Source organism: Morchella sextelata, assembly GCF_020137385.1.
Source record: "Morchella sextelata strain SCLS chromosome Unknown scls_1, whole genome shotgun sequence".
Taxonomy (NCBI): domain Eukaryota; kingdom Fungi; phylum Ascomycota; class Pezizomycetes; order Pezizales; family Morchellaceae; genus Morchella; species Morchella sextelata.
In genome coordinates this window covers 3,558,950-3,571,937 of record NW_025408616.1, presented here as the reverse complement: position 1 = coordinate 3,571,937, position 12,988 = coordinate 3,558,950, and the positions used below count along the sequence as shown (strand labels likewise).

At 51.5% G+C, this 12,988-nt stretch overlaps 4 protein-coding genes across 4 annotated transcripts; 3 read left to right on the top strand and 1 right to left on the bottom strand.

The window, feature by feature from the left end:
- Positions 1-1,495: 1,495 nt before the first annotated feature.
- On the top strand, positions 1,496-2,423 carry H6S33_000932 (uncharacterized protein; the record flags this gene model as incomplete). Its single annotated transcript, XM_044832364.1, has 2 exons — positions 1,496-1,745; positions 1,843-2,423. The coding sequence occupies 2 exons, from the start codon at positions 1,496-1,498 to the stop codon at positions 2,421-2,423; spliced, it is 831 nt and encodes a 276-aa protein (XP_044700491.1).
- A 2,106-nt stretch (positions 2,424-4,529) lies between these two features.
- Positions 4,530-4,914, bottom strand: H6S33_000931 (uncharacterized protein; the record flags this gene model as incomplete). The annotated part of the gene is made up of 2 exons (XM_044832363.1): positions 4,530-4,662; positions 4,727-4,914. 2 exons carry the CDS (start codon positions 4,912-4,914, stop codon positions 4,530-4,532), a joined length of 321 nt encoding a protein of 106 aa, XP_044700490.1.
- A 1,569-nt stretch (positions 4,915-6,483) lies between these two features.
- Positions 6,484-8,839, top strand: H6S33_000930 (uncharacterized protein; the record flags this gene model as incomplete). Its single annotated transcript, XM_044832362.1, has 6 exons — positions 6,484-6,754; positions 6,887-6,966; positions 7,030-7,795; positions 7,856-8,329; positions 8,388-8,557; positions 8,780-8,839. The coding sequence occupies 6 exons, from the start codon at positions 6,484-6,486 to the stop codon at positions 8,837-8,839; spliced, it is 1,821 nt and encodes a 606-aa protein (XP_044700489.1).
- A 2,499-nt stretch (positions 8,840-11,338) lies between these two features.
- On the top strand, positions 11,339-12,331 carry H6S33_000929 (uncharacterized protein; the record flags this gene model as incomplete). Its single annotated transcript, XM_044832360.1, has 5 exons — positions 11,339-11,348; positions 11,512-11,517; positions 11,595-11,696; positions 11,758-11,958; positions 12,009-12,331. 5 exons carry the CDS (start codon positions 11,339-11,341, stop codon positions 12,329-12,331), a joined length of 642 nt encoding a protein of 213 aa, XP_044700488.1.
- Between the last annotated feature and the right edge of the window lie 657 nt (positions 12,332-12,988).

The window sequence follows — 12,988 nt, the reverse complement described above, 5'->3', positions numbered from 1 at the left end:
TTATGGGACGGGTGAGTGGGGGCGGATCGAGTGATGGGTGGTGGGTCAGGCATGGGATGGGTGGTGGAGGCTACATAGCTAGGACTACGGACTGGGTGTCTCTGCCTATGTAGAATATGCGGGATGGTGGTATCTGTACTCGATAACAAAGTGCCTACACAATCTCCACAATCTCCACAATTTCGCAATTCACAACCCTCAAACCCGCTGCTTCCATCATCACCCCATAACCTCGGCTCTAACCTCACAACCATCACCATCACCATCACCATCACCACCACAGTCACCATAACCAGAAGACTACGAAAAAAAGGGAAACCAGCACTATCATTTCTACAGACGCACTTCACTACCTACAACAACGCCGCAGCTTCCCACCCCCAGTTCTAATACCCCCCCCCCCCCCCCCCCCCCCAATTCTAATACCGCGCTTCGCTGCTAGTCCTTCTAGGACTGCGAATTGGCAATACGCTGCTGCTCAATCTTTGCGTAGAACCTACACCCCAGCCGTCACATCAGCCCATGTCCACAACAGCATGGTAGTAGTAGTAGTAGTAGCGGTGGTAAGTAGAGGTAGGAGTAGAGGGGGAACTTACGCATCGCGCTGGCGGATGGCCGGGATGTGGTATCCTGCTTCCTCGTAAGCCGCCGTTGTTGTCGGGCGGGGTGGTGGGGTGGTGGGGTGGTGGGGTGGTGGGGAGTGGAGGGCGGTGATGCTACTTACCGTACCAGAAGAGGTATCCCATTGCTGTACCCGCACCCGTCAGCACTCATCCATGGTAGAGCATAGTATAGCACTATAGCCGCCGCAGCAGCAGCGGGTTGGGGGAAGGTAGAGGATGGGAGGAAGGGAAGGTCAGGGGGGATTGGGAGAGAGGTAGACGTACAGGTACCGATGCCGAGAGCCACAGACAGGTCAAGAACCAGACCCTTCCTAAGTCTGCCGACGATTGGAGCGATGGCCATTTCTATAGTTGTTGTAGTAGTAGGAGTAGTTGTTTAAAGTGAGTGGAGTGGGGTATAGTTATCCTGGCGACAATGAATGTTAGAGTTGCGGATAGGTTGAGGGGCGGAGAGGGATGTCTTACCGGGCGGTGCGGTGGTGGGTGGGAGGAGAAAGAGAATTTCGGAATCAGGTGAGGTGAGGTGAGTTGGGTGTGGGCCGGGTCAGCCTGGGTGGGCCGGGTCTTGAGTCTTGTGGGTCACGGGTCACGGGTCACGGGTGAGCGTTAGTCAGCGTTGGGTCAAGGATCGCGAGCAGTTGACGATGGAATATCACCCATAGCCAGCACTCAGCACTCAGCACTCAGCACTCAGCACTCAGCACTCAGCACTCAGCACTCAGCACCAACACCAGTACTCTCACGGCCACCCCGTAATTGCTACAGCTCTCCTCAATCACTCAATCACTCAATCACTCAGTCCTCAATCCCTCCCTCCCCCAATCCCCCAATCCCCCAATCACCTCCTCCTCTCCCTCACCACACAGCCAACAATGGCAGCAAACCCTCCCCCTCCCCCTCCCCCACAGCTCACCATCGACTCCAGCGCGCTCGACCGCCCCCCCAAACGCCGCCGCACAGCGGTGCCCCCGCCGCCCGCCTACGACGACGCCGCCGCCGTGCTCCCAGAACACATCGTCGCCGACCTGCTCAACCGCAGCACGGCCGCGATCATGAAGTCTGTCGGCTTTGACGGCGCCACCCGACACGCACAGGAGCGCATGCGGCAGCTGGCTGAAGACTGTTGGTCCCCCATTTCCTCCTCTACTCTACTCTGCACTGCTTTGGTGTCTGGTGCTTTGGTGCTTTGGTGTTTGGGTTGGTGCTGACTGCAACATAGACCTCCTACAAATGCTCCACACAATCCAGCTCTTCTCGCACGCCGGCCGCCGCACGCGCCCCACCGTCTTCGACTTCCAAGACATGCTCACCGCGCACCACCTTCCGCTCTCCACGCTCGAACCCGAGCTGCACCGCTTCCCCCCCACCCCTTCCACCCCGCACCCACGCGCGCCCTCGCCGCCGCCGCCGCCGCCCCCCGACCTCACACAGCTGCTCGGCCCGTCGCTCGCCGGCGCGCCGCGCGACGACCACCTGCCGCCGTATCCGAGCCGCCACACGTATCTGTCGACGCCGGTGTACACGGCGCGGCCCGTGTCGCCGCGGCAGATCCGCGAGCGCGCGACGGAGGAGGCGCGGCTGGCGGAGAATGCGCTCAGGAAGTTGTTGGCGGTGGGGGCGGGGGCGGGCGGGGTGGTGGAGGAGGGGGTGGTGGGGGGGGGGAGGAGGGAGAGGGATGAGGCGTGGAGGAGGGCGTGGGAGGGGGTCAAGGGGGGTGGGGGGGAGGGCGGCGTGGAGGGGGTGGTGAATGCGGAGAGGAGGTTTTGGAGGAAGGGGAGGAGGGGGAGGGGGAAGGTGTAGTGTGGGGTTGGGGGGGTTGTGGGGGTGGGCTTTTTTTTCTCTTAGTAATTAATTGAGCTGGCGTTTCTGCTTTGTTGCTTCTTCTTTTTGTGCGTGTTTCTCACGTCTGGCGTGGAACCTCTTATTCTTCCTCTGCTTAAATATCCGTTCCAGTAAGCTCCTCTTCCCTCCTTTATTCATACATGTAGTTAGTTAGTCAACTACATGTACATGTAGTTACTATTACATGGCCAAGGCAATTCTATCATAGGGTATATTGATACTCAAGGAGTGTAGTGGCACACTCTTCCGCTTTTCAGGCGTTGTGATCATTACCGCTCTATCTAGAGTATATGCTACCAAATACAAACACTATCACTACCACACCACAAAACACTTCCCAAGCTACCACTCCCTAACAACCACCGTCCACCAGCCACCCTAAACCGGGCCTAGAACGAATGAATAACACCCGCCTACTCGCCCGAACAAGACCTGGCACGTGAAGCAGTCTAGCGTTAACCCTGGGTACATACATGTACGGACAATGCCTCAGACCTACCCCATAGCCCACAGCTAACGTTGCTGTGTCCCGGGCTTCGTTGGATATTAACTACATAGTTGTCGATACGCCAATGATCGCGGACACAGGAGTTCATGGTAAGGTGGGATCATTCTTTTGCACGAGCTGGGCGTCGAGTGGGTGGTCTTTAATTTACTCTGCTTTAAATCCAAGTATAAACCGTCTTGAGACTTGAAGTTGGAGGAGGTCCATCGATATATCGCAGCTGGCACAGCCATGCGGCTGGCTGGGTAGAGCTAATATATCCCTTTTAATTTTCCTTCAGCACCATGGATGTAGGTAGCAGAGAGGAGACAGACGGTGGATCGAGAGCATACACAGATTCTGGTAGAATTCATGCGAGAGTGGGGTTTTCCCGCCCCATTGGCCCCGGCCCCCCTAAAGGAGTTTTTTTGCAGTGAGCACGGACCAAGAAACCCGCTCTTTTTTTAGCTCTGGCTTTCGCAATGGGCTCGATCCACCGGAATCTGTAAAGGGAAGGATACCACTGCTTCCCAACCGAGACCAGGAATTCGTGCTCGGCCTAGGCCTGGGCCTGGGGTTGGGGTTGGGATATGTTGGCCTCGAGCGGCTCAGTGGAGCATGGGGTTTGTACATATATGCGGCCTTTGGCTAGTTGGGTTTCTTTTTGTTTTTATAATGGTGCTTTTTAATTTCGCATAGATGGAAAATTAACAGCTAGTTTGCAACCAACCTCGCCGCGCTGTAATCATTCCGGCCTGGGGTCAATGATTGAATGTTGGGAAGTTAGATACATAAAACAAGGGGTGTGAGGGCGTAGTATGTATCTGGGATCGAGTAGGAGTGTGCACAGGCCTTTTCCGGCCGGACCCGAAAGCTGGGCTATGGGCATGCATATGCGTGCTTTCCATCTTTTTAAATCGTTTCTCTCCTGTTGTTTGGAGGTTAGGGGTACGGGTGTGAAGTCCACAGTTTGAGTTATAAGCTGGCATTATTGAGTCTCTCAAGTAAAATCCGGGGATATATATAGCAGTACCGTTATTTCTGTAGCTGGCGAATAAGCCCATGCATGGGCTTAAAGCGAAGTGATGGGAGGAAAGTCAAAGGAAAATGGTGAGTATGCATGTTCCCGTGGCTTAAGCCAATCAGGACCTTCTTTCTACCGCTACTCTGATTTAAGACCATATAGTTAAGCTTATTCGCCTGAAATAACGGTAGGTACTCGATCTCAGAGTGGTAGTAGGTAGTGCTCCTAGTCAGGAAATACGTGCACATACGTTTGTAAGCGTAGATTGGCCATAAAGACAGCAGTTGCCGGTCTATAAATGTTAAGATATTTGATTACAGGCTTCAAGGATTGACTTCGTATGTCATAGGCTGGAGTATATTTATTAGGATCACCAAATCCAACTCGATGATTGCCAGAAAACCTAACCCTGAATATCTTACAAGGATGCGGCTGGAACGAGCAGTTAATTATCGATACTAGAAAGCAAACCTACACTTCTAGTAGCTAGAGGTGACACCTCAAAAAACCGACTACTATCAAATACCATTAAATTCCAAAGCCCCCCTCATGCCTATCAAACAGCGGCACCAGCAGCAGCAGCAGAAGCCTCAGCTTCAACCTCAGCAGCAACTTTCGATTTCCACGGCACCGTCTCCACCGCCGTAACCTCAATCATGAGGTTCTTCCCCGTCGCTGGGTTCTTGCACCTACCATATATTCATTAACCACGTACCGCCCTCTCGGCGGGGGGCCTGAAAAAAAAAAGCTTACCTCCGAAATAGCCGCTCGATGGGCCAGCACTTGGTTTTCCCGTCCTCGATCCGGCACTCCCACTGCACCATCTCGAGCAGCTCGCACTTTGAGAGGTCGAGTGGCTGTTTGCGGCGGCGCCCGGTCCGCACGTCGGTGTTGATGTGCTGGGGGAGTGTTGATGCGGGGAAGATGGTGATGGGTATCATTTGGGTTGTGGGGTGTGGGTGGATGGCTGTATGTGGGTGGTGGATGGCTGTGGGTGTGGTGGTGGTGGAGGTGGTGGGATGATGCTTTGCCCGGGAGGTTGTATTACTGTACCTGCTGGTACTGTAGACACGCGTTTACCAGGTTCACGAAAACACGTTTCTTGAAAGTGGTGTTTATTTGGGGTGGCTAGCTAAATTTACTACTATACTACTATCTACAGTGTTTTTGATATATCGATGTCTACGGTTATGTAGCCGGTATTTAATTTAACCTCCCTCCCTCCTCGTCCCCACACGTGGGTGACTGGCGGTATTATCCATAAGCTTTTTACCCCGTGCTCCTTGGAGGCTTGTCCTAAACATAAAACTGTAACGTAGGTTGATCCAGAATAAGTGGTCGTGCGATCATTGACATTTGTCGTGCGAGCAAACGCCGAAACGGCTTCCTGCCTAAAACTCAAAGATTTCGAACAGCCCTGCTGTTGGAGTCCATAATTTTTTTTCTTTTTATTAGTCATGGCGGATAATATCTCCATATCCACGCGGACATTCCGGAAATATTTTTTTCTATTTTTTTTTTTTCTCCTCCTTGATTTAAATATTTGAAAATGGATCCTGTCCATGCACCGGGGATCGAGGCGGATTATCGTATTTGATATCCCCTGAACGGTCGGTAATCGGACTTATGGAGTCAGGCGGCCATCTGATGGCCAAACGGTGGTTCAGCCGACCCCCCTTCAGCCCGGCGTCCGTCTCTATATAAAGTCTCCCGTGAGCGATTCTCAGGGTTCACGTGGGGGAGGGGAGAAGTTATTTGAATCTTGGCTGGGTCCTGCATAGGGTAGATACCGTATGGTAGGTTAGATCGATTTGTGACAAGGGTTGGCCAATTGCGGTAACAGAGAGGGGGGGGGTCTGGTGATAACCTATCAGCGTGCTGCACGCACGGAACATCAAGGAAACTTAGAGAAGTAAGGTCTCCAAGAAGCATGTACGCACATATCGAGAAGAAGAGGGAAGAGATGAAGCGAGCACCTCGCGAAAGCAGGGGCGGAAGCAGTGTAAATAGGGATTAGAGATAGATACCAGGAATCTCCATAGTGTGGGGCAATAATATATGCCTATATACACCACCTGCCTGAGGGAGGGGGGGCCAGAAATGTTGGGGCGGGGGGAAGGAGAGAGATTCGTGGAGGTTTTGTGTGCGTTGCGGAGAGAAAAAAAAAGACCAGGAAGGAGGGCAGCAACGCATCATAGACTGCGAAACAACAGGTGCACGTACCATTCATCACGTACCCATTCATCATCCACACAGAGTCGGGTACTATCGTCTGTTTCTTCGCCCTTCAGGACCACCACCCCCCGCTCCGTTGTTCCATCCATTCACCCATTAAGCCATCCAGCCTTCGATAAATACAAAATCACCATCGTTGCCACATACCTATCCAATCTTGCCACTGGCCGTCATAATTCTCTTCTGCTGCCGCAGTACCATCAACTTCCCCTCCTCCCACCCCCCCCCCACCACCCCCTCCCAATTAACCCCTCCATCGTTTCACTTCATCCATAATGTCGGCCCCTCCTATTCCTTCAAGTCCAGTTAGGTCCGTCGGCATCACTCCACCGGATTCATCGCTGTGGACTCGCCTCACAACTTTCGCCTCGGAAAATAAGGCTGTTGTTTACACTATTGGCGCTGTGGTGGTAGTTGCCGGGGCCGGTGGTATTTACTACATCTCGCAACAGTCGCGAGAATCCGGAAAGGCCGGGAAGGCCAAGAAGGACCGACGAAAGGACATCAAGGACAAGGCTTCATCGAAGGAGAAGAAAGTTGCAGATGGTGAGAACTCCAATTGGTTATTTATGTTGGAAGAGATTTTTTTTTTTTTTCCCTCTTACCGGATCCAACATCTGTAGGCGTCGTATGACGTATTGTGGGGCGCTCAATATGCTGATTATATATATGTTTCAGAAAGCCAATCTCAACCCTCCGAACAAGAGGAAGCTTATCCCGAGGTGAATGAGGAGATTGTGCAGACTTTGACGCCCGAGGTACATAATCCTGTGCATTTTTGGTTTTGTTTGTGGTGCGGTTTGTTTAACATTGGTTTTTAGCAAAAAAAAGATTATGCCAGCAAACTTAAGGCTGCCGGTAACAAGGCCTATGGTAACAAAGAGTTTGATCTAGCTATCGAACTGTACAGCAAAGCCATTCTCTGCAGACCAGACCCAATTTTCTACTCCAACAGATCTGCCTGTTACAACTCTCTATCACAATGGCAGAAGGTTGTTGATGACACAAGTGCAGCCATTGCGCTTGACCCAGAATACGTCAAGGCTCTCAACCGCCGAGCTCACGCTTATGAACAGCTTGAGAACTACAGTGCGGCTTTGTTGGATTTCACGGCCAGCTGTATCATCGATGGGTTCAGGAATGAGGGTGCCGCACAGAGCGTTGAGAGATTACTCAAGAAGGTTGCTGAGGCAAAAGGAAAGGCGATGTTGGCGGCCAGACCCAAGAAGCTGCCTTCGTGCACCTTCGTTTCCAACTACTTGCAAAGCTTCAGGCAGAAGAACCGACCAGCAGGTCTTGAGGACTCTGCCTCGCTGCAAGAGGACACTGGAGATTACCACTTGAGGGCCGGGCTCCAGGCGGTAGAGAGGAAGTCCGTCGACGGATACGAGGAGGCCAGTGAAGAGTTTGAAAAGGCCATGCAGCTTGGTACAGGCTTTGAGGCATATGCGTTGAACTGGAGGGGTACTTTCAAATACTTGCGGGGAGACCCCATGGAGGCGCTGGAGGACGTGAGCAAGAGTATCCAATTGGACAACACAATGACCCAGAGCTACATCAAGCGGGCTAGCATGCTTTTGGAACTTGGTGAATATTTTGCATACCCAACAATGGTGGGATAAACATGGAGGTTAACGGATATTACAGGTGATCGTGAGGGTGCTGCGATGGACTTTGCCACTGCTCTCGAGAAGAACTCGGATGACCCAGATATCTACTACCACAGGGCGCAGCTGCACTTCATTCTCGGAGAATTCGCCGAGGCCGCCAAGGACTACCAGAACTCAATCGACCTTGACCGGGATTTCATCTTCTCGCACATCCAGCTCGGTGTTACGCAGTACAAGATGGGCTCGATCGCGTCCTCAATGGCGACATTCCGAAGATGCATCAAGAACTTTGACAAGACCCCTGATGTGTACAATTACTACGGAGAGCTTTTGCTTGACCAGCAAAAGTTCCAGGAGGCGATTGAGAAGTTTGACACAGCGGTCGAGATGGAGAGGACAGCAAAGCCAATGGCGATGAACGTTTTGCCATTGATTAACAAAGCTCTGGCACTGTTCCAGTGGAAGCAGGATTTCGCCGAGGCTGAAAAGCTCTGCGAAAGGGCTCTCATCAGTACGTTTTGAGATTATCAGGCAATCATTTTTGGAACCTAGCTGACTGGAGGATTTAGTTGATCCGGACTGTGATATCGCCGTGGCGACAATGGCCCAGCTGCTTCTGCAGCAGGGTAGGGTACAAGAGGCGCTCAAGTACTTTGAGAAGGCTGCTCAACTTTCGCGAACTGAGGGAGAGATTGTCAACGCCTTGTCGTATGCCGAGGCTACCAGAACACAGCTTGAGGTAAGCATCAGCCCTACGATATCATATCTTTATACATCTCATCCCTCTGTTCGCACGATACACACTATGATGATTTTAATCACACCCACATGACTTGAAGGCCTTCGGGCTACATGTTAATATCCTGTTGATTACTGAGTTTCTATCGCCATTTCCCAATTTTTAATCTCCTGCACATCCTCTCTATCAAGTACTGATTCGTGAAATCCTTCTGGGTTTTAGGTGCAAGAGAAGTACCCTCAATTGGCCAACAAACTTCAAGGAATGGGTGGTATGAGATAGATATTGGAAAAGGTTCGAGGGTTAAAGAGTAATAAAAGTACAAACAGGCATGGGTAAAATAAAAGTGTTTTACTTTTGTTACTAATGGACACAGCACTGGTTGCTAGACTGGTGAAGTAAAAGCGGTGGCATTGGTTTGTTGAGCAGGGAGGCTACGATCAAAACGAGTAAAGAAAAACGGAGCGCAACGAAAAACCCTATTTTTTTTTTGCTTCTGTTTAATTTTCTCAATTTTCATCTGGTTTTCCTTTTGATTACATAAGTATCTCTTGGAGTTTTATTCATTTTTTCTCTTCTCTTTCTCTTTCTTTCGATTTCTTTCTACTATTCTTGTATTATGATCTTCTGGATGGGTTTTCTCTGTCTGCTTTCCTAGCTTGCCGTCCATTCGTTGTTGTTGTGGAATAACATGTGCATGTATTCAAGGAGATCTCTACCTGCCTTACCTACATCCATCATCATCGTTATGCTTCTTTACTCGCATTCTCAGCATCACCCTCGTATATATTTGCAATTGCTCTGTGTACCGCTTGCTTTATATTACCAGCATTCCTTGGATCTTCATGGACGGATATCAGCATGTGAATTCACTGGACGTTTCACGCACAGTATGGCTTTAATGTTTGTTATGCCTTCCTTTCGCGCTTTAGCTATGACTCCACTCTTCCTATGACTCCACTCTTCTGGTTATTTCTAATTGAAAAAAAAAAAAACGTTTTGTGTTTATATTGTTGTGGTATCAGATGATTCATGAACAATATTGGTTTCTGGAGCACTCAAGTCGTACATTAGGGAATAGACATGGCTATGTGGCACCTACTTTACGAATCATGGAACTCACGGAAATCATAAAATCTCACTCGACATATAAATCTCAGAACTGTCTTTATTGATCAGTCGTATCTTTTCGCGGGTGAGTTGGCTTGAGCACTCTAGATTTTTTAGATACAATAAGACGAGACATTGGAGGGAAATACCTGTAATTGACAGAGCGATTTACAGTTACGAACCGGATAGGACAAACACCGTCCCGCCATCCTACTTGCCAAACAAAGCCCACCTTAAAACCCCGCTAACACCTCGTCTCTAGACCCCAGGACATCCATAACACCCTCACGCACACCCAAACCCGCTCGTGTGGCCCATGAGAACGAGCGTCCTTGTGTTCTTCCCTCCTCGATTACATGCAAGCACAATGGTCTAAAAGGACAAGAACACTACCTGCCGGCCTTGCCTCGAGGACAATTCTTGCCATATTATACACTTTATATGCCCGATCAAGATGTCAAGGGTATAATATGCTTTTTAATTGAAATAAATACCGCTTTTTGCTCTCTCGGAATTGTCCTCGAGGTTCCACGCCACGTTTAACCACCGCCGATCCGCCCTACCTAGCTGCTCTACCCCTCCCACCTACCTCTCAACCAACCCCTTACCACACAGTTACTCGGGGTCCCTACCAGGATGCCACCAATCAGAGACCCACATGTGGCGGCGATCTATTATGCGTCTGTGGCTGGCGGGCTGGCTACGGGGGATCGGCGTCATGAGGTGTCACTCGGTTGTGGTGGGGTTTTTTTTTTATTTTTAACTCATTAATTGCATGCAACCTTACAGGGTGGAAGAGTGTGGTGGAGGGGTTTGGGACACAGGTAGGGGATTAGGGGGATGGGAACTAGAGGGTGGGGAGAGTGATGGTGGGGCTGGAGGACTTATCTCCCGTAGTTCATGAGCGTCCAGAGAGGTGGGTCGAGGTCTATATCCCTAGTCCACCTGTTGGGGAGTAGTACGGTACATATAGAACAATACCTATCTTCGTACACAAGCTAAACTACGGTGGCGGTGGGAGTTAGGCTGCTATGTCTACATAATTAAAGATAAACCCCCAGGGCTGCTTTATCTTCCCCGAGTTCATGATACCAAGAACGAGCCACAGACCCCACGGGAATACTGCACAGTCACACAAATCCCCAACTCCACAGAAACCAGAACAAAACGTACGCCTTTCGGGCCCTCGGCATGAGCCCAGAGACTGATGGGAGTGGGCGGAGTTATGGTTTCTGGGGGGATGGAGGGAGGGAGGGACAGGAGGAGACAAAGGGGCGGAGCGAACAGAGAACTGGGCGAATACAGTTTCCGTAGATGTAGGCGTCGGAAGGGGGCGAGAAGGGACAAAAGGGAGGAGAGACAGAGGCGAGAAGAGACAGAAGGGAAAGGAGTGACAGAAGGATTAGAAGGGACAGAGAGAGCCAAAGGAACAAGAAGAGCCAAAGGTCGAGAAGTGTTGATGGGAGTTCACAACCCTGCACAGCTGGCACCTCGAGTGATAATCCATGCACCACAGCAACCGTTATCAGATCGGCCCCCTGCACCGTGCCAAGAGATAAGCAGCATCCACGCCATCTTCTTCCATCCGTCTATCGCGAACAACAACAAAGCTTCATTCCAAATCTCCTCAGAGCCGCAGCTTTGCTCAACTGAAAACAACAAGACGCAACAATGCCCAAATGTGAGTCTGCACACACACACACACATCTATCTATCTATCCGTCCCATCCCCTCTCCTCCCCTCTCCTCCTCTCTCCTCCCCTCCCCTCCCCTCTCCTCTTCTCCCTCACAATCTCGTCTTGAAGCAATTAACTAACAAGTCTCTCTCTCTCGCGCGATCACAGTCTTCTGTACGTATTCCCACTGCTGCTGATGCTCACTCACCCCCCCCCAGTCACAGCTAACTAACACGCTCGCTCCCCCACAGGCGACTACTGCGACGTCTACCTCACCCACGACTCCATCAGCGTGCGCAAAGCCCACAACAGCGGCCGAAACCACCTCCGCAATGTCGTCGAGTACTACCAACGTGCGCGCCCTCTCCTACTGCCCCCCAACGCCCCCCCAGCTCCAGCTAACAAGTCCCACAGAAATCGGCCACGAGAAAGCCCAGTCCGTAATTGACTCCATCACCTCGTCCTACGCCGCCGAGGGCCAGTCCATGCCCGGCCTCCCCAACGGCATGCCTGGCCTTCCCGGAATGCCCGGTATGCCCGGTATGCCCGGCATGCCAGGGATGCCAGGAATGCCCGGCCAAGCCGGCTTCCCACCACCACCTTTCGGCTTCCCACGTACGTCCCCCCTCCCCCTCCCTTATCTACTAAACTAACACCCCCAACAGCGCGCCCCGGCCAAGCCTTCCCGCCGCCCTTCGGCTTTCCTATTCCCGGCCAGCCTGGCGGGCTCCCGCCACCGCCACGACCAGGGATGCCACCGTTTCCGCCGGCCGGATTCCCGCCGCCGCCGCAGTTTCCGGGTGGGATGCCGCCACCACCGCCGGGTGGCGATGTGGCGATGGGGGGAATGATTCCGCCGCCGATGATGGGCGGGATGCCGCCGTTGATGCCGGGAATGATGGTGCCGCCCCCCGGTGGTGTGTTGAGTCCACCGCCGGCTCCGGGGGGGTTTGCGCCCCCGCCTGGGTATGGGGGACAGCAGAAGTAAGGGGGGTGAGGGTTTGTGCGGTTTGTGATTTGTTTTCGCGGCTTTATTTTTTTGTGGTTTTCGGGAAGTAATGGCTGTAGCGTACCTTACGTCAATGAGACTTCGTTGTGTATTTCTAGATTCTTTTCTTGTGTTTTAAAAATGGTTTTTCTGGAGACTGGAGATGGGTGTTCCGTGTGTTGGCTGGTGGCGAATCATTTGGTATCACTCAGTGGATTGATGTGAATATAGTCACACTGTACACATACCGTAGGCATTCAATAGTTCAAATTGCTATCCGTACACAATTCTAGCACCAAATATATATATTCATCGAGGAAAAGCAGCGCAGTAGATGCATGAAATTACTCCCAGTAAAGCACACCAGTATATATATACAAAATAGTAGACTCGCGATTAAAACCGACCCCTCGGCATAAATATAATATCCACCAGTAAGTGCTACGACTATCAGGAGTCACTTCTACCTACGAGGCTGCTCTGGTTTACCTTACCGCCCATTATATGGTGCGTTATTGAGCTCATGAGCGTCAATAATGACCTGCTCAGCTGCTCTCTCGTATCTTACACTCCCGTTGCAATTGATATCCCCACATGTACGGTATCACGCCTGCCACTCAAGAGCAAGATACTCTCCCGCCGTATACTGGAACCACC